Here is a 27010-nt window from a genome sequence, read left to right on the forward strand (position 1 = left end):
AACTATAGGTTTAATATTCATATTGGCTTTCAACATGCCTAACTTATTCCAAGGAGGTAACTGCAACAGGACTTACTTTCCTTACATGTGTGGATATAGGGAAAGAAGTTATGTCATGGACGGGGGTAGAGCTTAGAGATTCCCTTTCGATGGTTAGTAATCAAAACAAAGCATTTCACTTTCATTCATTCACTTGTTCATTCATTTAACATATATTTATTGAGCACCTACTATGTTCCTAGCACTCTTTGAAACAATAACATAAAACAGATAAGACCCCTGCCCTCAATGGGACCTAGGGGTAAAAAGAAGAAACAGGCAATCCACAAATTTTTAAAAAACAATTTCAGATAGTGACTCCCATAAAGAAAATTAGGCAAGAAATGTAAGTTGCAGATAAGGGGGCAGGAAGAGGGGATTAGAGAGTGACTGCTTTATAGAGATGGCCTATCAGAAAAGCTGTGCTCTATTGTGTAGTGGGAACTGTTGTGTATGGGTTATATTTCTCGATGATTATGCTTCTTGACAAACTATGTACCTGAACATAGATACACTTAAATAAGCCAGTAATTTTGTTTTTTACAGCAAAGGAGAAAGGAGAGAAGAAGTTGTTTGGGTTTTCTTTTGTCCCTCTGATGCAAGAAGATGGTAGGACTCTTCCAGATGGCACTCATGAGCTCATCGTGCATAAGGTAACATCAGTCAGATGGTGGCGATGGGCAGTAAAAAATAGTGCTGAAATAGCACCTCACTATCTTATCATTTTGAAAAGAGAAAAAAAAATGACTGAAAAGAATACTCTTGTAAGATTGCTCTCAGGGAGAATATCTTTTTGAAAGTATTGTTTCTATATTCTGTCATATTCTAGAACATATTTTAGAGATGATTTATTTTTTCATCCTAATTTAGGAGTGGATATTTAGGTAAATCTGTGTATTGTTCTTAAAGTTCTTTCCATTGCTGTGGTGGGGTTAAGTAAACCTTACAAATAACTTTTTAAATACTACAGTATGCGCTTTCTTATCTAGGTCTGCATATCCCCAGAAGTAAATTTAGCAAGGTCAGCATTACTATTTTGTCTGCTGTTGTTACTAAGCAGGCAGAGAAGTGGCTGTATTTCATCATGACAACTTTAGCAGTTCTTGTAAATCAAGAATTGTCATAAAAAACATTTGGAACAAAGTGTATTATAGTAGGCAACAAAAAGAAAACTTACAAAGGAGGAACCTCTTGTAATTATCTGAGAATACTCGTAATAATGAACTGTAGGGTAAAAAATGTATTTTTAAGTGCATAGGCAATTTTCTCCAAAATATTCCTCCTTTGCATTTCTCCATTTCTGTAACTGTGTAATAGCCAGGCCCTTATCAACTCTCACCTGTGGTAACTGGTCCTGCTGGGCTGGGTCTTGTCTTCCTCTAGCCTAGACATTAGGGTCACTCATCTAAGGAGCAGATCCAGACATGTCACTTCCCAGCTTAAGACCCATTCAAAAGCTTCTTGCTGAGAGAATAAATCCCAGGCATCTCAGGGCATGCCAACCTTCTACCTCCCTACTGCCTCACTCCTTACCGGCCTCTTGATGCTACAACCACATCCAGCACTTTCTAGTTCTTCACCCTCTGCTACTGGCTCTTTCTGCTCTTCCCTGCCCTTGTGGCTCCTGGAGTCAGCCTTCCCCTGCCTCTCCCTCTGAGTATCTTCTGCTCATTCCCAGAGACTCATCCGGGCCACAACCTCCCTCAGGAACTATCGCCTGGCCCATCTCATATTCGCAGCTGGCCAGTTGCCCTTCCCTGAGCTCCCCGCTATCTGCACACATCTCTTACCATTGTTCTCATCACACTGTTCCAGAACTATCTGTTGATCCCTCAGCTTACCCCGTTAGATTTATGAGCCCCTTGAGAACAACAGCTATGCAGAGGGATTCTGGCCTGTGATAGATGTTCAGTGAAGATTATTGAATGAATAGGAGATTATAAGCAAAAACTTTCTTTGGATTGCTAGTCAAATGAGAGGCAATATATAACACACCTGGTATTTTCTTTCTTTTTTTTTTTGAGATGGAGTCTTGTTCTGTCACCCAGGCTGGAGTGCAGTGGCAAGATCTCAGCTCACCGCAAGCTCCGCCTCCCAGGTTCACACCATTCTCCTGCCTCAGCCTCCCGAGTAGCTGGGACAACAGGTGCCCACCACCACGCCCGGCTAATTTTTGCATTTTTAGTAAAGACGGGGTTTCACCACATTAGCCAGGATGGTCTCAATCTCCTGACCTCATGATGGGCCCGCCTCGGCCTCCCAAAGTGCTGGGATTACAGGCGTGAGCCACCGCGCCCAGCCCACACCTGGTATTTTCTATTTTTATAGAATGTATATTTCAGTGTCTATTTCTTTAATCATTCATTTTCTATTATTTGTTCAACATGTTTATTGACCACAGACTACAGCCAGGTACTGTTCTAGGTGCTGGGAAAATAGTGGCAAACAAGACAGCCAAATCCTTCTATTTCTGGCCTTTAAATTCTCTCTTCATAATGTAATCTAAAAGAGCTAACAAGCTAACAGTGTTAAAATAGAAAGAAACAAAAATATTTTAAAGCGTAGTAACCAGAAAAGCAAGCAGAGGAACTACATATACTAGACTGCAGGGATGATCTATTTATCTCAGCTGTAGGTCTGAGGCTCCCCGCTAAGATATGTAATATAACAGGCAATGTCTTGAGCTTCGATTTTCAAAAACGTAAATGGTACTTCATATAAATGTCTTTGTAACATTAAATCTTAGCTCAGAAAAGGTAAGGCTAAGATAATTAAGACTGGGCTCCCCATTTCCTAATGATATGCAAAAGAATGAATCACTTCTACATAGCATATCCCGTTTGGACCCTCTCACCTATGGGTCTGCGGGTGTGTCTTTGTCAGTGCTAGGTTTCCAATCAAGTCCTGGTTGACTTCTCTTCATGAGCATGAACCATACTAAGATTCTCAGTTGCTGACTAGAGACATGCATATGCCTAAAATGCCAGAGGACAGGTAGCAGAGCTCGTTTCTCCACGTGAACATTTAGGAGTCAAACAGGTATTAATTCCTAGACAGAGGCCTGTCCAGGTGCCTGTAGTCAGGGCCAAAACTTTTCTCAAAAATAGGACTTTGACTCAGTTGAAGCTCTTCCACAAAAATTGACTTGGTACTAAGAATCCTAATCCATAAAGGGGAATTTATTTGAGCATGAAAAATGTGTCCTCAACAAAAAGAGAAACTCAGTGTGGTATGTGTAGGCTGTCTAATTTGGGGCAGACCTGCATTGTATGGATCCATCAGGAAGCATTCGCTCCACAGAAAAAACCCCAAGTAGCTGAGTTTTCTTATGAATAGGGTTATTTAGTATTTCTTATTTACAGAGTTATGAAATACTTGCCAAGTATAACAACTTTTATTTTTCTTTCTCATACTACTGAGCCAACAAGTTCAGTTGCAGCTCACGGCCACTTGTAATTTATGATTATTAAACCATATTACCGGCATAATACATAATCCTTCTTCTGCTACGAGAGGAAGGCACACAGTCTGCCGGTCACTGTGCCACCTTGAATTCAGTATTTAAAAAGAAACGTGGAGAGAGAAGCATGTTTCAAATTATGAGCTAAAAATATAGCCCATTTAATAAGTGGTGTTGAGATAAATAAAATGGGTATTAGGGGAAGCAGGGAAGAACTGGATTCCTACCTTCCTCTTATTGCGAAAACACATTCCAGATTGAATGTAAGAAATAAAACTGAGCCGGGCACAGCGGCTCATGCCTGTAATCCCAGCACTTTGGGAGGCCAAGGCTGGTGGACCTCCTGAAGTCAGGAATTCGAGACCAGCCTGGCCAACACGGCGAAACCCCGTCTCTACTAAAAATCAAAAAAGTTATCCTGGCATGGTGGTGGGCGCCTGTAATCCCAGCTAGTTGGGAGGCTAAGGCAGGAGAATTGCTTGAACCCAGGAGGTGGAGGTTGCAGTGAGCCAAGATAATGCCATTGCACTCCAGCCTGGGCAACAAGGGTAAAACTCAGTGTCAAATCAATCAATCAATCAATCTGTATGAGCCTTAAAAATATGGGTGAGCATTTTTGTAATCTACAGGTGAGAAGGGCCTTTCTAAGGATGTCTCAAATGTTAGAAATCAAATTTAAAAATCAAGTAAATTTGGCTACGTAAAATTTAAGATATTTATTGATAAAACAATCATAATCTAGGCTGAAAACACATTTCAAACTGAAATATAGTTGCAACGTAGCTTGTAAAGGGTTTTTATAACCCCATAGGTAACCCTTGTAAAGGGTTACTATTCCTAATTGACCAAGAGTTATCACATATCAGTAGGAAAAGGAAAAGCTGATAAATGCTACAAACAGGCTATTTAAAAGTAATAAATGCAAATGTATAAAATAAAAGCATGAATAAGTAAAGAAATCCGTTTAAGTTAAAAAATTCGAAACCTTTTTGCCTGTCAGACTGGCAGGGATTTTTAAAGCCCCGAATTGGAGAGCAGGGTTAAGGGAAAATAGTCTCATGCATTTACAGAAGAAATGTGAATAGTATTGTGTTTCTGGAGGGCAGTTTGGCAATACATAGATAAATTTTAAATGTATATATCCTTCGACTCAGCTGTCCCACACATCTTGGTATTTTTTTGGGAGAAGATAATGAAAGGTGAGTAAAGATGATTCAAGGATGATCATTGCAGATTGCTTAAAATATGGAAAACATGGAAGTAATTTAAATTGCCAGTAAAATAGATCTGATTAAATTTAGTTATATCCATGCAGTGAATGAAATACTATATATGTGGAAATAATGTTTACAGGATAATTTTATATGCATAGAAAAGTACTTATTGTTAATACTTTATATATGTATATATTTAGTATAATACCATTTTTATAAAGTTGTTTAACTATAGGTTCTTATGTATATATGTGCATACAGAGATGCTTGGAATGATATCCTTAAGTATTAATAATGACTCTTTATTTTCACATTGCTTAAATTTTTTGTTAGTGGAGAAGTGTTATTTTATAATATTAATAATGTGTTGTTTTTTTTTTAATTTTGACCAAACAAAAATAGGAAGAGACAGAAATTTAAACTTAGTCTTGTTTTATACTATTTAATTCTGGACTTTTATGTAAGTAAAGACCATTCTTGTGTCATATAATCTTGACAGTAATGTTTATGGTAAGGTTTTTGAGGGAACATTAATTGTCTTGGATTTTTATAAATCATGTTCTGTGTCATTTATTGGCTGGTACTGCCCATGATATCAAAGTTAATGGGAGATGAAAAAAATACCCTAAAAAACGTGTCTTTAAATCTGTCTTGGAGATATGATGCAGAGAATAGCTCTGGTTTGTAGTAGAGTATTGGTTAAAACCTACTTGCTCTTCATGTAAAGTATTAGTTTAAAAGACTCAATCCTGCAGTGAGCTAAGAAGAAATCTGCTGTGTTGAAGGCTGTTAGTATCCTAATTTAGGCCTTAAATTTGTGAGATAGTTTCCCTTTGTAGCAATGGCTGAACTTCCGAATGTGTTCTAAGGAAACCGTTCTTACCGAGCTGTTTCAGTAAATACTTTGTCAAGGACCTGAACTCACCTTTTAGGGCAGGGTCTAAGGAATCCTAAGGGAAAAGGTCATTTTCAACATCACTTGATTGATTACATATTTGGAGTGGTTTCCAATGGCAATAAACTCTGAAATCTATAAAAATATGCATGTCATAACTCTAGGAGGATAAGTAAAATAACTTAGTTGTCATTAGAGATTTTGTCCTTCCAGAGGCCCCTTTATAACTCTCAAAACATCAGTTATATCTCCAAATGGCTGACAGATAAGTCTAAAACTTCTCTTTGGAATCACTAGTTTGCTAATAACCGTATTTAATCTTAAGTTTTGGTATTTCATTCTGTTAGAATTATTGTCTTCCTTAACTTTGTAGGAATGTATTTGGCTAAGCTTGTTTCAGCTACCTGCTAGAAAACAAGTTAAGAAAAAAGAATTAAGCAAAAAGTTAAGGAAAGAGAATGAAGCAAAAAATAAAAAAGTAAAAAAGAATGAGCGGACGCAAATTTGTTTTCCAAAAGTCAAATCTCTTAAGGAGATTGATGTGAGAATCCAAAAAGAGGGGCCTAGGAAGACAAGTAACTATGTGCTCAAGTCCCCATTCATTCTGACTCACTCTAGTGGAGCAATTTTAGTCACTGGAAGTACATTCTGAAACACCCTCTGGTCCAGTAAGAAAATAGTAATAATACCGTCTGCCTTGGAGAAGTTGCGGTTTTGTAAATTCATCACTATTGATTGTCAAGTACCACCATGACTGAAGTGGCCGGACTCAACCAAGCTAGAGTTTTGCTTAGTAGAGAATCTGCTTCCTGTAGTGGGGTTTATTGGCTTCCTAATCCAAGGCATTCGAGAAGGAAAAGAGCCAGGTACAAAGTCAGCCAAATAGAAGGTGATGCTGTTTCCTGGTTGGAGAGGGATTAATTTAATATGATTACATAGACAGTAAAAGTCTATTGTGGAGTAACTTATTTCACCTTTGTTAACTAAAAATTTGTCCATAAACCCTTTGTGGCCCACATTTTTCTCTACAAGTTTTCAGATTCTTATGCTATATCCTAGTCCCTAACTTGGTCCATAGTAGTCCCACAAATACACTTCACTGACCACCACCTTTGAGATGGACTTCTCAAATCCAGGTAGAAGCTACTGTTCTCTGCTTATCTCAAACTTCAGTGTAGCCTTTCCCTATAGTATGCTTGCATTCATAAGTAAAATGAAAAGATGAGGGGAATCTGAAAATTTAGATAGACTGACGGGATTGCAGTCTAGCCTGCTGCCCAGATTGCACATTCCCCACCAACTCTTCTAAAAGACACCCTGTAACCATAATCAGTAAATCTTAGACAAGCCAGAAACATATCTGTCCTCCCCAGGCTTGGCTGTAGAAGAATTGATCACTTGACTGATTATTTCATTCATTACACACTGTGAGAGAAATTAAAAAAACACCTACAATGTTTGAAAATAAATAACCTGGTAACTTTAGTATAAAAACATATCAAGCTGAACAGTGGGGAGAAAAGGCTAAGCTATCTTAATAGGTAGCCTTGGTCGTAGCACTTAGGGGTATTTAAGCGACCTGCGGAAAGCCCCTTCAATGCTAACCAGTTCATACTGCTACATCTTCAACCCTCCCAAAATGTTCTTCCTTAAGTGAGACCTGACTTTCCTCTGCTGAGAGGGCTTCCTATATAGCTGCTGGAGTAGAGAGCTCCTCTTCTTAAGCTGGGTGTCTAGTGTCTGGTGGTCAGCTGTCTCTAAATACCCTAACGCTTTCCAGAGATACTCTTTCTCCACCCTCTTGTAAAGAGCTTCCCTAGCCTTTATAAGGCTCATCCCATATAGGGCTAAATTTTCCATGTGTCCTGGTTACTGTCTTCCACCAACTTGTATTTTGAGGGCCAATGAGGAAGAGCGGGGAGGATGGAGTGGTGTGGTAAGTCACTGATTAGTTTCCCACAATGAGCCTAGTTCCTAGTTCAGAGTCTTCTCCTTCTGGTTGACTGTCCAATTTCATGTCCTCTTGTTTTCTTGGCCACTTCAACTCTAGCCACCTCCATTTGCCTTCTACTTCACTATGGCCACACCATAGGCCTTATTGCCTCTCTACCCATCAGAATCTCCCATTGATTAGATAGATGGGTAGATGGGTGGATGGGTAGATGAAATCATCCAGAACCACTTCATATCAAAAATCATAAACTCCCAGTATTATGACCACAGCCTTTCAACCTTCTGATTTTCTAACTATACCTACTTTTCAGTCTTTTTCTCCTCCAGTAGACCACTTGATTTTCTTCCCATTGTTATCTAAGGTATCTGTTAATGCTTAGTTCTACTGTGCCTGCATAGGAAATAAAAAATAGTCCTAGATCAATCTGGAAGCATTGCCCTCTGCTATCCCCAGCCCTAGAAGAAATTAAGGCTGGAGATAGGAGAGGGCAATGCTGACAGATTGGGGCATTGCTAGAAGAAATTATACAGTTGCTGTAGGTTAGCATCTGCCTGGGTATAGATGTGGGTCCATCAACATTGCAGGCAAACTAGTCCTCACAAGAGCTATTTACAAGAGCTTACCATTCTCCCTACCCCACTACTTCCCAGCTACTTAACAGAGAAAACAGATGCCATCAGACAGGAACTTCCTTAACTTCTTGTGCTCTCTCCTTGCCACCTGCAAACTTATCTGCATCCTTCCTTTCCTTCCGGCTTCCAGTCTCGGGGGATGGGGCAGAATTCCTTCGCTTTAAGACTAGTTCTTCCACCTACTTCCTTCAGGATCTCCCTCCCTCCTGATTGTTGTGAGACCCTGCCCCTCCCAATGTCCTGTCTCTTCCTCCTGCATCTCTTCCAGCAGTATTCATACAGATTATAAACATGCTCAAGCCTTATTTTTTTTAAATAATTTATTTTAAATAGCCACCATGTTCCTTCTTCCCTCCCGTGATGACATGCAGCCTGCATGAAAAGTCTCTTCCCTCATTGCCTCTGCTTCATCATGTCCTCATTGCTTAACTGAAGTTTTTCCCCTTTCGGTCACTAGTGCCCAGCCAGGGGCTAAAGCTACTAGATGTTTAAAAAACCTTTCCATACTTGACTGCCCTATAGCATAGAGCACGATTAATAATGCTTCTTTAAAATCCCACACTCCTTGGCCTGACAATGTGCTCCTGAGTTTCATCCTTCCCCCTCTTTGAGGACTCATTTCCCTTTATGGATACCTTAAATGTTGATGTTACCAGGGGTTTAGCCCTTGGCTGCCATGTGTGTCTTATACTCTCTCGATCCATGTCATCCCTTTGGGCAGGTAAGCTATGCTGTTAACTGCCAGATATGTTTTTCTAATGCAAAACTTTTACCAGCCTACTGAACATCTTCAATCGGTCTTCCCAAAGACACCACACACTCAGCATGTCCAAAACTGAGCATTTTGTCTTGTCTCCATCCACTCCTGCCATGAAGACAAACCTTGTCACAGGCTTCTCTTGTCACACTTACCCACCATGTCTAAATAGTTTGTTGCATAAGTGGTCAGTTCCACCTCCTCAATAATACTTTCATCCAAGAAATCTAAGCCAGAGGTGAGTATTAGAACCACCTGAGGTTTTTCTTATTTAAGAGATTTGGGGGTAATCCCAAGGCTTTTATGTATTGAAAAATTCCCTATTCCAGCCATACTTAACTATATATAGTTGCTTCAATATGCCTGTACTTTTTTTAGTGGTTATTTTAAAGATATTTTAAATGTATAGAAGAGTTGCAAAAATAGTACAGGAAATTCCCATATAACCTTCATCCAACTTCTCCTTATGTTAACCTCTTATATAAGCTATGGCATATTTATCAAAACTAAGTTAATCTGGGCACAATACTGTTAACACAGAATTTATTTGGATTTCACAATAAGTTTTCCCACGAATGTCATTTTTTCTGTTCCAGGATTCATTCCAAGATCCCACATTGCATTGAATGGTCGTGTCCCCGTAGTTTCATATGTGTGTTTTTATTCCCCAGTGCCTTTAAGTGTATTGTTTCTTCCCTCCCTTGATTTTTCCTCCCTTGCCTGCTTGACTACCCTTTTTTCTTTACAACTGAAGTCAAATAGTCCTTTGACCTCAGATCAAAGACCATCCTTTTCGATAAGGTCTTCCTTCCCTTCCCCAGCAGAACTGGTCTCTAGTGGTCTTTATCCCAGTGTTGTAATCAGTATTAACAGATAAATGCGGAGATCAGACATGCAGTGCCCTCAAGGACAGAGACTGTGTTCATTTCCTTGTTATATTCTTAATGCCAAACTGAAAGGCTGACAAATATTAGGAATTTAATAAATGTTTAATAATGACATAAAGGATGACTAGTCATTTTGAAAAAGTTCCTAAAAGAAAGGTATTTTCCTCCAAAAACTATTTAAATCTGGTTTTTATCAACTGGCAATAACAGAGTTTCAACTGGATTGTCTACCGTACTGTATTTTTAAGATGTAATTACCTACTTTTCACAAGTTACAGATCCCTTAATTTGACTAATTACATGAACTCCTGTGCCAGTTTTTAAATTAGTAAATTGTAGATGTGGATCTCTCAATCATATGTCTTGCATAACTCAAATATCATACTTCTGGAACACTGTCCAGGACTGACCACTGACATTCTCTTTCACATATTTAAGACAGTAGTCAAAAACTAGCCTAGAACATAATGCAGTATTCATTGCTATACCAAGTGATTTTTATTCTGGAAAAAGAAAGAAACTGTGAGCCAAACTACATAATCTCAAAGAAGATGAGACTACTGCTGCTGCTGCAAAGCCTGCGTTTTAATAATTCTGTAAGAGTCTGAGGGAGCACATCTCTCTGGCCAGATCTGATTTCAGACTCCAAGTATAGTAAAGCAAAGATGGTTCTTATCTCTCTCCTCTCTAATTTGTAAATTATCTCCACGCCATTCTAAGATAACTTGCACAGATTCCAACATAGCAAATGCAGAGAACTATCCTTCACTATTACAGTGACATCCTTTTGTTTCCCCAGTCCAGAAGCAGCTTCAAGAAGCCGTGGTCACATTGCCTTGTTTCCCCTGGAAAAAAAAAAAAATGACTTCATTAATTCTTCCCTCATCCATCTGCCAGCATACATCTGCCATAACGCTGGTAACACTTTAAATGTGCTTGTGTCTTCCACAAGAAAACGAGTTCTCTAGTAGAGAGGACACTGTCGTCTTACTCTCATATCCACGTTGCCATGCTCCATGTCTTCACTGGGTTTGGTAGAAAAAATATTCTCTATGTGAAAGCCTAAACTGTTGTTTTTCAAGTATTCCTCAGAATGCAAATGATCCATATTTAACCACCCCATCCAGGTTAGGGGTATAGCTGGATTTTACCATGGTAACAAAGCCATCTCTCAATTACACGCAGCACAAGAATCTCACATCTGCAGTTTGGTGCTGTTGAGCCTGTATTGCTCACATTTTTAGGCATTCAAGCATCCAGCCACTATTCTGTCGCACTTAGTATTTCCAGTTAAAGCACAGGCAGTGCCAAACCATACTTTTCCAGCCTCATTTCTATGACATCTTGACTCTTAGCCTTTCACCTAATGGGAAGACTTTTTTCTCCAGTCCATACTCTAGTTCAGAATCTCACTCACAGTAGACCCTTTTCCCACCTGGGGAATTTACTGACTCCCTGGCTGCTTCTAGTATTAGGGAACTGGATAACCTTTTGGCTTAAACTCTATGCGACAGCTATTTCTGCCTTACAAGGCTACCTGCTAGAACCTTATTTGTATTCTTCACTGCTCTTGAACACATTTCTTTCCTATCCCCTCTCATTGAATGAAAGAATGAATGATTTCTAGCTCATTTGTTGTGTTCCTAAGCCCCTATGTTATGCCCCATCTGCTCCCACCTGCCTTTCCTCCCTACCTTATCCAGGTTGTATGATCCCTTTTGCTCCCTGCATGGTTTGAAGACATAAACTAGCCATTTCATTGTAAGATTCGTGAGCTTACTGCATTTGAAATTATTTCAGCTCCATATACCACTCTGAACCCTCTCTCAGGGTGTCTCCCACAAAGATACCTTTCTTTTGAAAAGCTAACCATTTTTTGGTCTTTCTTAGCGATACCTACCATGCAGTATTTTATCTATAAATCAGTAAACTTTGAATTCATTACTTGAATTCAAAACTTGGCTAAAACAACAGTAGAGGGAGGCAATGTTATATAGTAGTTGTGAATACAAATTTTGGTTCAAATTCTGACTCTGATACTTTCTAATATTGTGACATTGGGCAAATCACATAAGCTCCTTAGGTTATAATATCTTGCCTCAAGGATTGTTATGAGAAGAGAGTATACACACAGTGCAGAGTAGTGCCTATCACACAGTAAGCACTTATAAAGGGTAGTTGCTTGGATTGCCTTAAAACTTTCCAGTGTTTGTATGATATATTAAGGGTGCATGCTGAAAACCTCAAGGAACAATGAAAGATATGCTATAATATTTTCTGTGTATTAGCTTAAGTTTTTCAGAAATAGATTAAAACCTAACCTCATATCTAGTGTAATCCTACTGGATAAAAAAATCAGCTTTGAACCCCTGGTAAATATATAAAAGTGTTCATAGAGACCAAAGAGTGGTTACATGTTTTGCTTTACTGAATCGATGGGCGGGATTCTCTCCCGCTACCCCCATCTCTCTTACACACACCCCAGTGTTTTTGCTGAAAGCTCTTGAAATAACTTTTATGTCCAGACTATTGTTCATATTTATTATATTTTATACTTGAGCAAGGGTGATAGAGTTTAGCTGTAAGAAGCTATCAAGATGTCATAACTCAGACTCAGATGCTGAGGTCTTGGCCCCTTCAGCCTGGGGGAGAAGTGAGAACCAAGGCTGGTGGAACTGACCTGACCACATCACTTTTTCCTGGCCCATGGAAAAGCAGCCAAGTCTTCTACTCATAATACCCGCTAAGGATACAGCATAGCATCACACCTTCACTCACAGAAGGGGTCCATCCCATGGCAACCAGTTGAGCTACATGGGATATCAAGCAGGAATTCCAAGAGGCTGCAGAAGTGCTCCAGAGATGGCAGGCAGTTAGGGGGAGGAGAGTTAATAAGAGATTTATTTACAGTGGCAGAATTTCTGTGAACAGATGGATCAAGCTAGACCAGGGCAGGCTCCAAATCCTGGGGAGGAGGCCTGGAAATAGCAGGACAGAGTGTCTGGGCTGGGTTTGGCATGAGACTTAGTCACACTAGGAAGTGGTGGTTAGACACAGGGAACACAAATCAGGATAGAGATGAGAGATCAGAGGATGTTTCCAACACTATGGACTAGATAGGGTGAATGTAGAGTGCTGCCCTCATGCTTTGACTTGCCAGGGATGAGACTGAGGGGAGGGGGTCAGTGTTCTAGAGTTCCAGAACATTACTTTGCCTAAGCACTTTTTTCTGAAAAAAGCATTTGAAGTATTCACTTTATAATTATTCTTTAAACCATATATGTATGTTTTAGGCATTCTTCCGTCTACATGAATTACTTTGCAGTAGTAAAAGAAACCATTTGGAGTTGTAATATTAAAAGAATTATAGAGGCTATTTATTGTGTTTATATTGGTGTTTCTGTTACTGGGCAGGTGTATTAGTAAGAACATCTTGTCATATTCCGATTCTGTTTCTCTAAACTTGTTAGAGAGGTCTTTCCTAAATATTATTATGAAAACTGTAGCCAGGCGCGGTGGCTCACGCCTGTAATCCCAGCACTTTGGGAGGCTGAGGCGGGCGGATCACCTGATGACACGGTCAGGAGTTCGAGACCAGCCTCAACATGGAGAAACCCCATCTCTACTAAAAATACAAAATTAGCTGGGCATGGTGGTGCATGCCTGTAATCCCAGCTACTCTGGAGGCTGAGGCAGGAGAATTGCTCGAACCTGGGAGGCAGAGGTGGCAGTGAGCTGAGATCGCACCATTGCACTCCAGCCTGGGTGACAAGAGCAAAACTTTGTCTCAAAAAAAAAGGTAAAAAAAATTGTGAGTCACACAGAACAGTCTAGAATACTAAAGGGATTCGGTGCTTAAACTCCTACTTGAAAATATTCAAACAAATTCAAAAGAATAAAGTTAATATAAGTTTTCTAATGTATAATCAGAATCATCTAAGCTGTACCAGCTATATATCTGTTACAATTGTTTCCTCAAAATTTTAATTTAAAATCACCTTTGTGGCCAGGCGCAGTGACTCAAGCCTGTAATCCCAGCACTTTAGGAGGCCAAGGCGGGTAGATCATGAGGTCAGGAGATCGAGACCATCTTGGCTAACATGGTGAAACCCTGTCTCTACTGAAAATACAAAAAATTAGCCAGGCCTGGTGGCGGGTGCCGGTAGTCCCAGCTACTCGGGAGGCTGAGGCAGGAGAGTGGCATGAACCTGAGACACGGAGCTTGCAGTGAGCCGAGATCGCACCACTGCACTCCAGCCTGGGTGACAGAGCAAGACTCTGTCTCAAAAAAAAATCACCTTTATTATTACAGCATTAAAATCAGTATACAGATAAACCAAAATAAAAGAAAGTACCATAGTCTCATTACCCAGGTGATGTTAACTATTAGCTCCTTAGTGTATATCATCCAGATATTCTGTGTGGATATTTACACCCAAATGATGTTATATAATACACTATACAATTTTTCTCATTTTTAATTTTTGTGGCTACATAGTAGATGTATATATTTATGGGTATATGAGATATTTTGGTATAAGCATGTAATACATAATAATCACATCATGGAAAATTGGGTATCCATCTCCTCAAGCATTTATCCCTTGTATTACAAACACTTTTTAGTTATTTTTAAATGTACAATTAAATTATTATTAACTATAGTCACCCTGTTCTATCAAATACTAGGTCTTACTCTTTCTGTCTTTTTTGTACCCATTAACCATCCCCACCTCCCTGTCACCTCCCACTACCCTTCCCAGCCTCTGGTAACCATTCCCTCCTCTCCATCTCCATAAGTTCAATTGTTTTGGTTTTTAGATCCCACAAAAAAAGTGAGAACATGCAATGTTTGTCTTTTGGTGCCTGGCTTATTTCACTTAACATAATGACCTCCAGTTCCGTTCGTGTTGTTGCAAATGACAGGATCTCATTCTTTTTTTATGGCTGAATAGTACTCCATTGTATCCATGTACCACATTTTGTTTATCCATTCATCTGCTGATGGACACTTAGGTTGCTTCCAAGTCTTAGCTACTGTGAACAGTGCTACACAACAAACATGGAAGTGCAGATGTCTCTTTGATGTACTGATTTCCTTTCTTTTCAATATATATCCAGCAGGGGGATTGCCAGATCACATGGTAGCTCTCTTTATAGTTGTTTGAGGAACCTCCACAAACTGTTCTCCATAGTGGTTGTACTAATTGACATTCCCATCAACAGTGTATGAGGATTCCCTTTTCTCCACATCCTCACCGGCATTTGTTATTGCCTGACTTTTGGATAAAAGCCATTTTACCTGGGGTGAGATGTTATCTCATTGTAATTTTGATTTGCATTTCTCTGGTTATCAATGATGTTGAGCACCTTTTTATATGCATGTTTGCCATTTGTGTATCTCCTTTTGAGAAATGTCTATTCAAATATTTTGTCCGTTTCTCAATTGGATTATTAGGTTTTTCTCTAGAGAGTTGTTTGAGGTCTTTATATATTCTGTTATTAATCCCTCGCCAAATGGGTAGTTTGCAAATATTTTCTCCCATTATGTGGGTTGTCTCTTCACTTTGTTGATTATTTCCTTTGCTGTGTGGAAGCTTTTTGACTTGATGTGATCCCATGTATCCATTTTTGCCTTTGTTGCCTCTGCTCGTGGGGATGCTCAAGAAATTTTTGCCCAGACCACTGTCCTAGAGAGTTTCTCTGATGTTTTCTTACAGTAGTTTCATAGTTTTAGGTCTTAGATTTAATTTTTAATCTATTTTGATTTGATTTTTGTATATAGTGAGAGATAGGAGCAAGTTTCATTCTTCTGCATATGGATATCCAGTTTTCCCAGCACCATTTATTGAAGAGACTCTTTTCCCCAATGTATGTTCTTGGCACCTTTTTCGAAAATGAGTTCACTGGAGGTTTGTGGATTGTTTCTGGGTTCTCTGTTCTGTTCCATTGGTCTTTGTGTCTGTTTTTATGTCAGTACCATGCTGTTTTGGTTACTATAGCTCTGTAGAAGAATTCAAAGTAACGTAATGTGATTCCTCCAGTTTTGTTTTTTTTGATTGGTTCATGATTTAGTCTTTCTACTTAAGTAAAGAATATTTTACACACCACAATTACGGTGTTATACTATTCTGTGTTTTTCTGTGTGTTTACTATTACCAGTGAGTTTTGTACCTTCAGATGATTTTTTCTTCCTCATTAGCATCTTTTACTTTCGGATTGAAGAGCTCCCTTTAGCATTTCCTGTAGGACAAGTCTGGTGTTGATGAAATCCCTCAGCTTTTGTTAGTCTGAGAAGGTCTTTAGTTCTCCTTCATGCCTGAAGGATATTTTTCCCCTGGATGTACTATTTTAGGGTAAAGGTTTTGTTTTGTTTGTTTGTTTGTTTGTTTTTCTTTCCCCTTTAGCACTTTAAATGTGTCATGCCACACACTCTTTGCCTGTAAGATTTCTATGGAATAGTCTGCTACCAGATATATTGGAGCTCCATTGTATGTTATTTGTTTCTTTTCTCTTGCTGCTTTTAGGGTCCTTTCTTCATCCTTGACCTTTGGGAGTTTGATTATTAAATGCTTTGAGGTAGTCTTCTTTGGGTTAAATCTGCTTGGTGTTCTGTAACCTTCTTGTACTTGAATGTTGATATCTTTCTCTAGGTTTAGGAAGTTCTCTGTTATTATCCTTTCAAAGAAACTTTCTAGCACTGTCTCTTTCTCTACCTCCTCTTTAAGGCCAATAACTCTTAGATTTGCACTTTCGAGGCTATTTTCTAGATATTGTAGAAGTGCATCATTGTTTTCTATTCTTTTTTCTTTTGTCTCTTCTGACTCTGTATTTTCAAATAGCCTGTCTTCAAGCTTCCCAGTTCTTTCTTCTGCTTTATCAATTCTGCTGTTAAGAGACTCTGATGCATTTGTCAGCATGTCAATTGCATTTTTCAACTCTAGAATTTCTGCTTGATTCTTTTTAACTATTTCAATCTCTTTGTTAAATTTATCTCATAGAACTCTGAATTCCTTCTCTGTATTATCTTGAATTTCTTGGAGTTTCCTCAAAACAGCTTTTTTGAATTATCTGTCTGAGCTTGTGGTGAATGCTGCCAGACCTGGGACTTACCCTGCTCCCTTCTCATCCAGGGCAGGTCCAAAAATGCTATCCAAGAGCCTAGGCCTGTACTGGGGGACCCCAAGAGCCTACTTGGTGCTCTGCCCCACTGTGGCTGATCTGGTACCTAAGGTACAAGGCTAAGTTCCCTTTGCTTTTCCCTCTGCTTCTCTCAAACAGAAGAAATATTTCACTGTAGTCATCACAGCTGGGAATGTGCTGGGTCACACCTGAAGCCAGGACATCTCAGAGCCCAAGCCCTGCAGCGTACTCCCTGGGTAACACTGTTGGTTATTTAGGGCCCAAGGGGTCTTTAGTTAGCAGGGGATGAATCCTGCCAGGATTGAGTCCTTCCCTTCAAGGAAGTCAGTTCCCTTTTGGCCCAGGATGGGTGTAGAAATGTCATCTAAGCCTGGAATGGGGGCCTCATGACTCTGCCCAGTTCCCTATCTTACTGTGGCTGACCTGGTAACCAAGATGCAAAACAAAGTCCTCTTGACTATTCACTCTTCTCTTCTTAAGCAGAAAGAAGTGGTCACTTTTGTTGCTGCAAGCTGCACAGCCCAGGGTTGGGGAAGGGATGGTGCCAGATTTACTATTCCCTTACTCATCCGAGCAGGTGTCTCCCTCGGTCACATGCCACCCTAGTCCATGGACTGTAAGCCCAGACTACCACTAGGAGTTGTCTAGGAGTTTCTGTCCTTGTCTCCTAGACTGCGTTTTGAGTTTACCTAGGACCCCAGAGCACTTCAGCCCATGGTAGCAAGGCTTGCCAAGAAACTCAAGTTCTAGCTGCTGAGATGGTGATTCTCTTCTGGCTAGGGCTGGTTTCAGTGCTCCCTCCTTGCATGGGCACTGTCTGAGCTCAGAAAAGCTTTATTTCCTACTCAATGACAGGGCAGCAGTGAGTTCAATGTAAAGTCCCCCAGTCACTGCACTCTCCCAGCAACTTGCACAGATTCTTTCTCCGTGCTGCATATCTACTGCTGGGGGATGGGGGAGGGGTGGGAGATGGGAGAGGGCATCGGAGATTCAGAACGGTCTCTTCTGCCCTCCCCAAATCCTTTTTCAGGGATATGACGTTAAAACCAGGTACTGTGATTGCTCACCTGATTTTTGGTTCTCGTGATAGTGCTTTGCTGTGTGCAAATAGTGTGCGAAAATTTGGTGTTCTGGGATTGGTGCAGGGCAACAAGCAGTGTAGGCTTCTATTCCATCATCTTGGTCTGCTTCATATTTATTTTTAATCTACCTATTTTCAGTTCATGAGTTTCCAATCACTACATTTTTTATCTCATGTGGAACTTAGTCAATGTACAGATTTTTAAAAAGTCGGACACATCAGCAGGTTTGTTCAAATCTAGGACCATATGTTGCATCTGGCTATCTATTTCTTAAGTGTTGTTTAATCTAGAACAATCCCTTTTTTGGCAACACTGACTTAAAGAGATAAGACCAGGCATCTTACAGAAAACCCCCAACTTTTGGATTCTCTGGTTTCTTCCCTGTAGTATTGCTCAACATGTTGCTCTATCTCTTGTGTTTCCTGTGATGTGGAAGTTGAATCTAGATGTGATGGACTGGGGTTCAGCACCTTTGGTAAGAAAGCATTGTAGATGATGATAAGTGTCTTTGCGTTGCCCTGCATTGGTGTAATGACAGCTCAGTTCCCCCACATGCAGTTATATTTGTCTTCTTGCCAGTTCAGGAAGTAATCTGTATGTTGCTACATTGATATCATATGAACATCCGGTTCCTCCTCAACAATTCTGCAGGTTTTGTAGTAGGACGAGCCGCAGACAAAACCTCTTAGACACCAAGTTGTAGAAGGAAAGGCTTTATTCAGCTGGGAGCATCGGCAAGCTACTGCCTTAAAATCCGAGCTCCCCGAGTGCACAATTTCTGTCCCTTTTAAGGGCTCATAACACTTAAGATTTCACGTGAAAGCATCATGATTGATTTGAGCAAGCAGCGGGTACGTGACAGGGGCTGCATGCACTGGTGGTCAGAGAGAAACAGAACAGGGCAGGGAGTTTCACAGCGTTCTTCTATATAATGTCTGGAATCTATGAATAACATCAGTTTCTAAGTTATGAGTTGATTTTTAACTACTGGGTTTAGGCCAGGCAGGCCCAGGCCTGGTTTTGGGCCTGGCGCCGGGCTGCCTGTCTTTGGTTTTACTTCCTTGTTTTTTTCTTAAAACAGGTACTGAGTATAAAACAATATAAAATAGTATGAGAGGGTCTCTCTCTTTCCTCAGTTTTAGCACTAAGCAATAATCCTTGACTAAAATAATTACAGTAGGGATATGAAATTATATTTTCTAAATCTGTAATTGCTTTTACATGTGTTAGCTGGCATTTACTATGAAAGTAGAGATTTCCCTCACATAGTAGGACTCTCAAATTATAATAACTGAAATATCCTTTCTTTTAATTACCAGTTTTCAAAGTAAGGAATTGTTTAACAGCTGCCTCAGATGAGATGTTGGAAGAATTTAAGCGTTTTTGAAAAAATGCTATGGTCACTGCAAATATGATTTATTGATCATTTTCAATGTATCAGGAGTGTGTTAAAGGCTTTATATAACCTAATTCTTATGACAACACAATGAGATTTTAGAGAAGATAACGGAAACAGTGTGTGGTTAAATAATTTGATTTGATATGGTCACTCACATGGGAAGTTACAGAGCTGGGATGCAAACTCAAATTAATCTTAGTCCAAAAATCCATGCTTAATTCTTTTAGACAGTTTTTTTGCATTTTATTTAAAAACCAAATTCTACTTGTAATGCTGTTTGGAATGTTTCCCAATTTATAAACACTAGTAATATAAATTATGCTTAATAATTCTTATAAGATCTCTTCCTCTTCCCTTATGTTTTTTTAATATTTTTAACAGTGTGAAGAAAACACAAACCTTCAGGATACTACCCGCTACCTCAAACTTCCCTTTTCCAAGGGCATTTTCCTTGGGAATAATAATCAAGCCATGAAGGCCACAAAGGAGTCTTTTTGTATTACATCCTTTCTCTGTTCCACAAAACTCACACAAAATGGTAATGTATAATATTTTATTTGAAAGCGCTAGTACCTAGTAATCATGTAAATTTTGGTAAGCATATTCAGTAAACACCAAAGTTATAGTTAAGAACTTTAGAAAAATTATGGATCCTTCTGTTTGTGATTTCGAATAAAATGGAAACAAATGTGACCCAGTGATCTGTTGAATGCATGTCATTTAAGAAGGACTTCAAAATTATCCCAGTATTGAAAAACAAGTACACAGCTTTTCAAATAAACCCTCAACACCCAGCTGCTTTAAAAAAAAAAAAAAAAAAGGACGAAAATACCAACACCTTAATCTCGTGTTTTATAGCTCCATAAACAGTGCTAATTGCAGGCTTTAGAATAAAGGCTGTTTTTTGTTTAATTAGATGCATATTGCTTTTCAGTTCTAGCATTACTTTTTATGTCAGTGATTGTTTAGCAAGTTATGATTAATAAAGCAAGCTCTTCTCCTTGGCAAATTGCTATGAAAACATGTTCTTTAATGAAGGAAGTAAATTAAACATTTTTGAATTTTTTATGATTGCCATATAAGACTTCTGGCTAGCACCCTGAATGCTACATTAAATAAGTTATATTCATTATGTTGAGAAGAATCACTTTATAATGAGGTATTATGTCTCATAAAAACCTGTGCCTAAACATGTGTGCTGTTATTAGTTCTTTCTTAGTTCCTTCTTCTGTGTCAGAGAACAGCATTTGTAGAAGGAAACATTTCTTCTTTTAGATCATAGTCTCAGGAAAAAAGCAAAATGTAACATCAAAATTTTGACCACTTTTGAAACACCTCTCAATTTCAACATGCATTGCTACTATATTTGTATAGGACACCAAGTTAAGATTTGTTATACCAGGCTTTATCAGCATTCAGTAGTTAATGATTTTATTTAAATAAAACTTCCATTGGTATAACTCAATAAATGATTATAAAGCATTTATGAAACCTCAGGTATTTTTTTTATGAGGCCAGTTTACCCCCATAGAAATTATGAAGATAATAAAATCAACCTTTTATTGAGATCCTTAAACAGAAATATTTATTTATTCTATGTGGATTAGTTGTGTGTGGGTAGTAGAGTTTGCATTCATGTTTAACTGAATTTCCCCAATAGAATATTTTGGGTTGTATTACTTATCTATTGCAGCTGTAACAGCTACCACAAACTTACTGCCTTAAAACAATAAAGATTTATTATTATTTCAGTTCTGGAGGTCAAATATCCAAACTCAGTTCCACCGGGCTAAAATCAAAGTGTCAGCAGGGCTGCATTCCCTCTGGAATGGAGAGAATCCATTTTCTTACCCTTCCTAGCTTTAGAGGCCACCTGCATTCCTTGGCCTATAGCCCCTTCCTCTAGCTGCAAAGCCAGAAGCATAGCATCGTCACATCTCTCTGACTCTGACCATCTTACATCTTTTAAGGATTCTTATGATTATCTTGAGCTGGATAATCCAATATTTTAAGATCTTTAATCACATCTGTACAGTCTTCTTTTGCTGTGTGAGGGAAACATAGTCCCTCCTAATTCTTGGAACAGGTTCTTTTGAGGCCATTATTCTGCCTACCACACAGGTAAACCTAACAATAGATTCTCTTCCATCAAAATATTTGGTCCTACATACTGAATTTGTGCTAGTTGTAGCGTTTAGGATGTTAGACACAATTATGAAAATAAGGCAGAGAGAAACAAATCCTGAAAATTAGAGGTTGCTACTTTTTAAAAGTAGAGAACATTTTCAGGTAAATATGAGTAAAAAACAACTTATGAAATAATTATATTAAACATCTCACTATATGGAAAGTGGGATCAGAATCACATGCAATGGTTGGCTCATTTTTGGAGATGGATAAGTGTTTCATTCATTATTAGTTTGGCTTTGATTAACCTTGTCAATGAGAAACAGCTCAAAAGGAGCCAGGAAATGAATGGCATGTTTCAAGAGTTGGGAAGGAGGAAGGAAGTTAGTTGGTCTTTCTGAAATTTACATGCTAAACACACATCTCTGTGTCGAAGTAATTTAGTTCCAAATTGGAATTAAATTGCTATGTATTCGTTTTTCTTGACTTGGAAAATATACAAATCTTATTTCTACTATAATTCAGCATTTACTAAGTGATATGGTCTCTAGGAGCAGTTTCCTAGAGCAGATTTGCATTTCAGAATTCCCAAAGTGTGTCTGTCTGCACACGCTTTGTGTCATCCAACATGGACAGTGTACCAAGGCCAAAGCACTACGCTGGGCATCTGTGACTGCCAGAACAGGTAGAGATTTTGTGGTTCGGAGGATTAGGGGTCATGGCATCCTCCTATTTTTATAGCTCTTGATAGGTTAGGTACATAATATACACCTAATAAATGCCTGTTGAATGGAATGTAGAAATTGGTATTTTCTGTGATAGGTTGTAGCTCCTAATTTGCAGCTAACATCCTCAGATGGCAAAAGCAAAAACCTAGGATACAGCAATTTTGCCTGAACTCTAAGTATTTTGCATACATGATTAATTACATCCAGATGTAATCATAGTCTCAGAAAAAAAGCAAAATATAACATCAAAATTTTGACCACTTTTAAAACACCTCTCAATTTCAACATACATTGCTACTATATTTGTATAGGACACCAAGTTAAGATTTGTTATACCAGGCTTTATCAGCATTCGGTGGTTAATGAATGGGCTTTTCCACGTGCTCCATCATGAGCAGTGTAGAGATTCATCAGCCTTCTTGCAGAGAAGATGGGCAGGCTCATCCTGACTCATTTTCTGGACCCCTGTAATCTATTTTCAAGCCCTACTTAAATGGGCACTAGTCCTCATTCTTCACTGCTGCCACTTTGTAGCCAGCATAGCCACCTCCTTCCTCCCCACACTCCTCACATTGAGCAGGGTCCTCATGGCCCCTCCAACTGCCTCACTTTAAAGGAAGGGAAAGAGAACACAAAGGAGGAGTGAGAGCTGGGATGGGGGTGGAGTGGGAAGTGAGGAGTGAATGGCAGGGGAAGTGCACGGGGGATTATGAAAGAGAAGATGCCAGGGAGGGGAGGCCTCCTGAAGTGAGATGCAGGAAGTAGGAAGTAGGTGGGAGGGAAGCAGCAAACTGGGGAGAACAATAGAGCTTTGCCTTTGTCACTCTGGGTCTCACTCTGTGGAAATATCTGATATGCCAAATATAACCAATCAGTTTTAAAAAGGTTTCAATCATACCCCAGGGTGTCTGAATTACATCTGAATAGTCAACATTTTCAGGGTTTTTGGTTATGAAAACCTCATAAATCTCTTTTTCAAAGTTGGTATTTTTAAAATCCCTTTATTTTTCTCATTCTAACTCCTCCTCCTCCTCTTACCCGTGTTTGTTGCAGATAAACATTCCTGTTTGGTACTGAATTCCTTACTATTAATAGTAAATCCTTTGTGAGGTTTTTCTCTTGAATCTGGCTTTGGTGGAGCTTGCTTCTCTTTCTCCTTGAGATTCTTAATGCTTTTTCTCACTTCTGTTCTCTATATTCTCTTTTTCTTTCTCATCTTACCTACTTCCTTGGTTTTGGGGGGTTTGGAGTTTTTGTTCCCTCATTCATCTTTCTGTTTCTTAGAAAGTCCCTTTTGGGTTTCTGCTAAAACAAGTGATTTGAAGTGAATTTCCTGCTTCTCTGCCTGGAAATTCTGTCCTGGCTTCTCTCTCGGCCAGTCTAGTCTGGCAACTCCACCGAGCCCTGAGTCCAGCTCTACCAGGTCCCCCTGCCCTGTGCATGCTTGGCACACATGAACCTTCAGTTCTCACTGCATTTGTTGGCCTCCAGATGCCACATCTCCCTGCATGCTTTGTAGACTAATAACACATGAACACCATCTCCCAGAGCCTTTCTAACTTCTGCCCAAGAAAGATAAATTTATTCCCTCCCCAGGTGAAGAGGTTCTCAGGACCTGCTGAACTAAGGGCCGCATGTCCGTTTAGGAAAGGGTTAAAGGGCTGGGCCGTGTGCTTACCTGGACTCTGGGATGGAAGATGGCCCATGGGGTCCAGCAACTGCTCTTCTCAGGTTGAGAGCTCCCTGGATGATCTGAGAAATCACTGGGCCTGTTATCATTCTTTTAGTCTGCAAGATTTTGGTCACGTTGCCAGGAAGACCTTTGTTGCTGGGTGGAGTTGGTTGCTAGGCAGAGTGCTATGTGCTGGCCACCCAAACAGGAATAAAGCAGGTTCCCAGCCCTCAAGAAACTCTCATCTTTCCAGGAGGAGGCAGAAAAATTAATCAACAAATATTTGTCACCTGCCTGCTCTGTTCTTGGTGCTGGGAATACAGCAGGGGCCAGGTTGGCATGGCTTTTTTCTCTTGGAGTTTACAGTCTAGGTGAGGCATAGATGAATACGCCCACAACTGCAATGGTAAGGTAAGTGCTGCTGTGATGTGGAAGCATGGAGAAGGGACAGTTAGCTCGAGATTTCAGGAAAGGCTTCCAAAATGAAGCAACATCCAACCTGAGGACTAAAAGAAGAGTAGGAGTTTGTAAGTCAAGAGCAGTGGGGAGGAAACAGAATACAGTGTAATAAATGCCATCCTGGAGAGGGCTAGTCACAGTTTGTGGGCGCCTGCGACTTGAGTGGCTAGGAGAAGGGAGCCACATGTGTTAAGAATTTTACTTTTACCAGCAGAACGCTTTCATGTGAGGACCTGTTCCCTATTAAGGCAATTAATCCTCCTTTTCTGTTTTGAAAGGTGATATGCTTGATCTTTTGAAATGGAGAACCCACCCAGACAAGATCACTGGCTGTCTCTCTAAATTAAAAGAAATCGATGGCTCAGAGATAGTAAAGGTATATAGTATTTCATTACTATTTTCCTTGCAGAGATTCATAGAATAAAGAACATTTGGAGGAAAAAGACAGATAGTATCTTATTTACTCATGTACTACTTCTTTATCTAACAGTTTCTGCAGGATACACTGGATACCTTATTTGGAATTTTAGATGAAAATTCCCAAAAATATGGGTCTAAAGTGTTTGATTCTTTGGTAAGTTCAAATTCCCTAAATTATATTTTAACTGTTTTGTCTCTCAATCTTGACTTTCATGAGGCTGATTCAGAAACATGCACTTAATAATGTAAGAGTTCATTTTAAAAAGAAGAAAAAAAAAAAAGGAAAACCTTGATTTGCATTTGGTTTTATAAAGCTCAATTTTCTTTTTTTAGGTTCACATAATAAATTTGCTGCAAGATAGCAAATTTCATCATTTTAAACCTGTAATGGACACTTATATTGAGAGTCATTTTGCTGGGGCACTTGCATACAGGTAAGGCCCTGTATCTTGTAATTAGTTTATAAGTGGTTCCTTTCAAGCTTTTCTCAGCAGAAGAGGCGATATAGGAAAATTTAAAAGGGAGTGTAGGAAGAAATGGAGCACTACTGAAGTGTCTCTTGAGAAAGTCTCTTCCCTGCTAACACACCCTTTTTCAATGGCTAGAACTTATTTTGATTAAAAAGGGAAAGAAAACCTCCTGAATTCTATTCCTGAGCCCTATAATATAAAGTCTTTCCTTCTTGTCTCTGTTTCATTGGATATTCTTTGGTCTAAAATGTCTGGCACTTTGGCAATTGAGAGTCCCACTTCATCACTGTACTCCCTGATGATTATAAATGTTCATAAGAAAGAAATACGAATGGAAAACAACGTTTGCCTTCACACCTGCTGAAAGTCATTCATTCATTTATCTGTTAGGATTTACTGACTGCCAGCTGCTTGCCAGGTGCTGTACTTTATGCTGATGATGTGAAGACCTGGTCCCTGGCCTCAGGCAATTTAGTCATTGGGATCTACTCTTTGACAGGGGCTGCTATTTTAACTGCTCCTCCTTTTCTACCGGCTCAGGTGATGCTGAAAAGTTATGAATAATGTCATGCTTTAGCTAGTGCCTGCCTCTTCGCAAGGTAGTTGATAATTGCCAGAGGCCACAGCTTCTCTCTTTTAGTTTGACAAATAACACCTTCCCAGTCTGGCTCTGCTTAGATAGCCCGGGAGTGTACCCCATTGTCTGTCTCCCAGTCCAATATGGTGCTTGCTGTTCTCCCATATTTCTACCTTATACCTTAAGCACCTATGGGCATGCACATGCCTGACTGTTCCCTGAGATGAGTTTAAAAAGCATGAAATCAGGTTGATATCCTTCCCCCATCTATGTAATATATAAAGGTTAGTAGGTTATCAGATAAGCATTTGATCCTGTTTACTTGGATATTCCCAACCATGACATGTTAAGATCAACATCTCCAACATCGAAATGAATGAAGGTAATTTTGTTAGACTAGACCATTCATCAGTGTGATTTTTTGCTGAGAGCGAAATGCAACCTCACGAATAGTTTTGAAACATCGGCCCACTCAGCCTAACAATTTGGGCCCTAATGTGAGGAGGTCACTGCTTCCAAGTTAAATTCTCTTTGGAAGCTAGAAAACAAGAGTATAATTTCTCACACTTCTGATTGGCCAGGAAAGCAGGATCTTAAAAAGACAAATAAGGCTTGTGGAATCCTTTCAGGCTGGGGGTGATCAGAAACTCACTGGCATGTTATCTTAAAAAATAGCACTCCACCAACATCCACCTGCTGGCACATCCAAGTATTCTCCCCTGGCCCAGAGAAACATTGCTGGGTAAACTGTTTCCTAGAAACCAAGAACTGGCTGGGCGCAGTGGTTCTTGCCTGTAATCCCAGCACTTTGGGAGGCCAAGGTGGGCAGATCATTTGAGGTCAGGGGTTCAAGACCAGCCTGGCCGACATGGTGAAACCTGGCCTCTACTAAAAATACAAAAATGAGCTGGGCATGGTGGTGCATACTTGAATCCTAGCTGCTTGGAGGCTGAGGCAGAAGAATTGCTTGAACCCATGAGGGAGGCAGAGGTTGCAGTGGGCCAAGCCACTGCGTACCGGCCTGGGTGACAGAGCAAGACTCTGTCTCAAAAAAAGAAAAAAAAAGAAACCAAGAACTGACCAAAGTTCAAGGTG

The 27010-nt window shown here is 39.6% G+C and overlaps 1 protein-coding gene across 7 annotated transcripts in view; it reads left to right on the forward strand.

The window, feature by feature from the left end:
- LOC105475271 (dedicator of cytokinesis 4) overlaps positions 1-27010 on the forward strand; it is a 474119-nt gene that overhangs the window by 300340 nt on the left and 146769 nt on the right. For all 7 annotated transcript variants that reach the window (XM_011730368.3, XM_011730372.3, XM_011730365.3 and 4 more), the window contains exons 16-20: positions 586-692; positions 19844-20000; positions 24727-24824; positions 24939-25022; positions 25202-25302. In XM_011730368.3, coding sequence (XP_011728670.2) covers positions 586-692; positions 19844-20000; positions 24727-24824; positions 24939-25022; positions 25202-25302 — 547 coding nt within the window. The remainder of the gene's footprint in view (positions 1-585; positions 693-19843; positions 20001-24726; positions 24825-24938; positions 25023-25201; positions 25303-27010) is intronic.

The sequence above is a fragment of the Macaca nemestrina genome, chromosome 4, assembly GCF_043159975.1.
Source record: "Macaca nemestrina isolate mMacNem1 chromosome 4, mMacNem.hap1, whole genome shotgun sequence".
In the NCBI taxonomy this organism is placed as follows: Eukaryota; Metazoa; Chordata; class Mammalia; order Primates; family Cercopithecidae; genus Macaca; species Macaca nemestrina.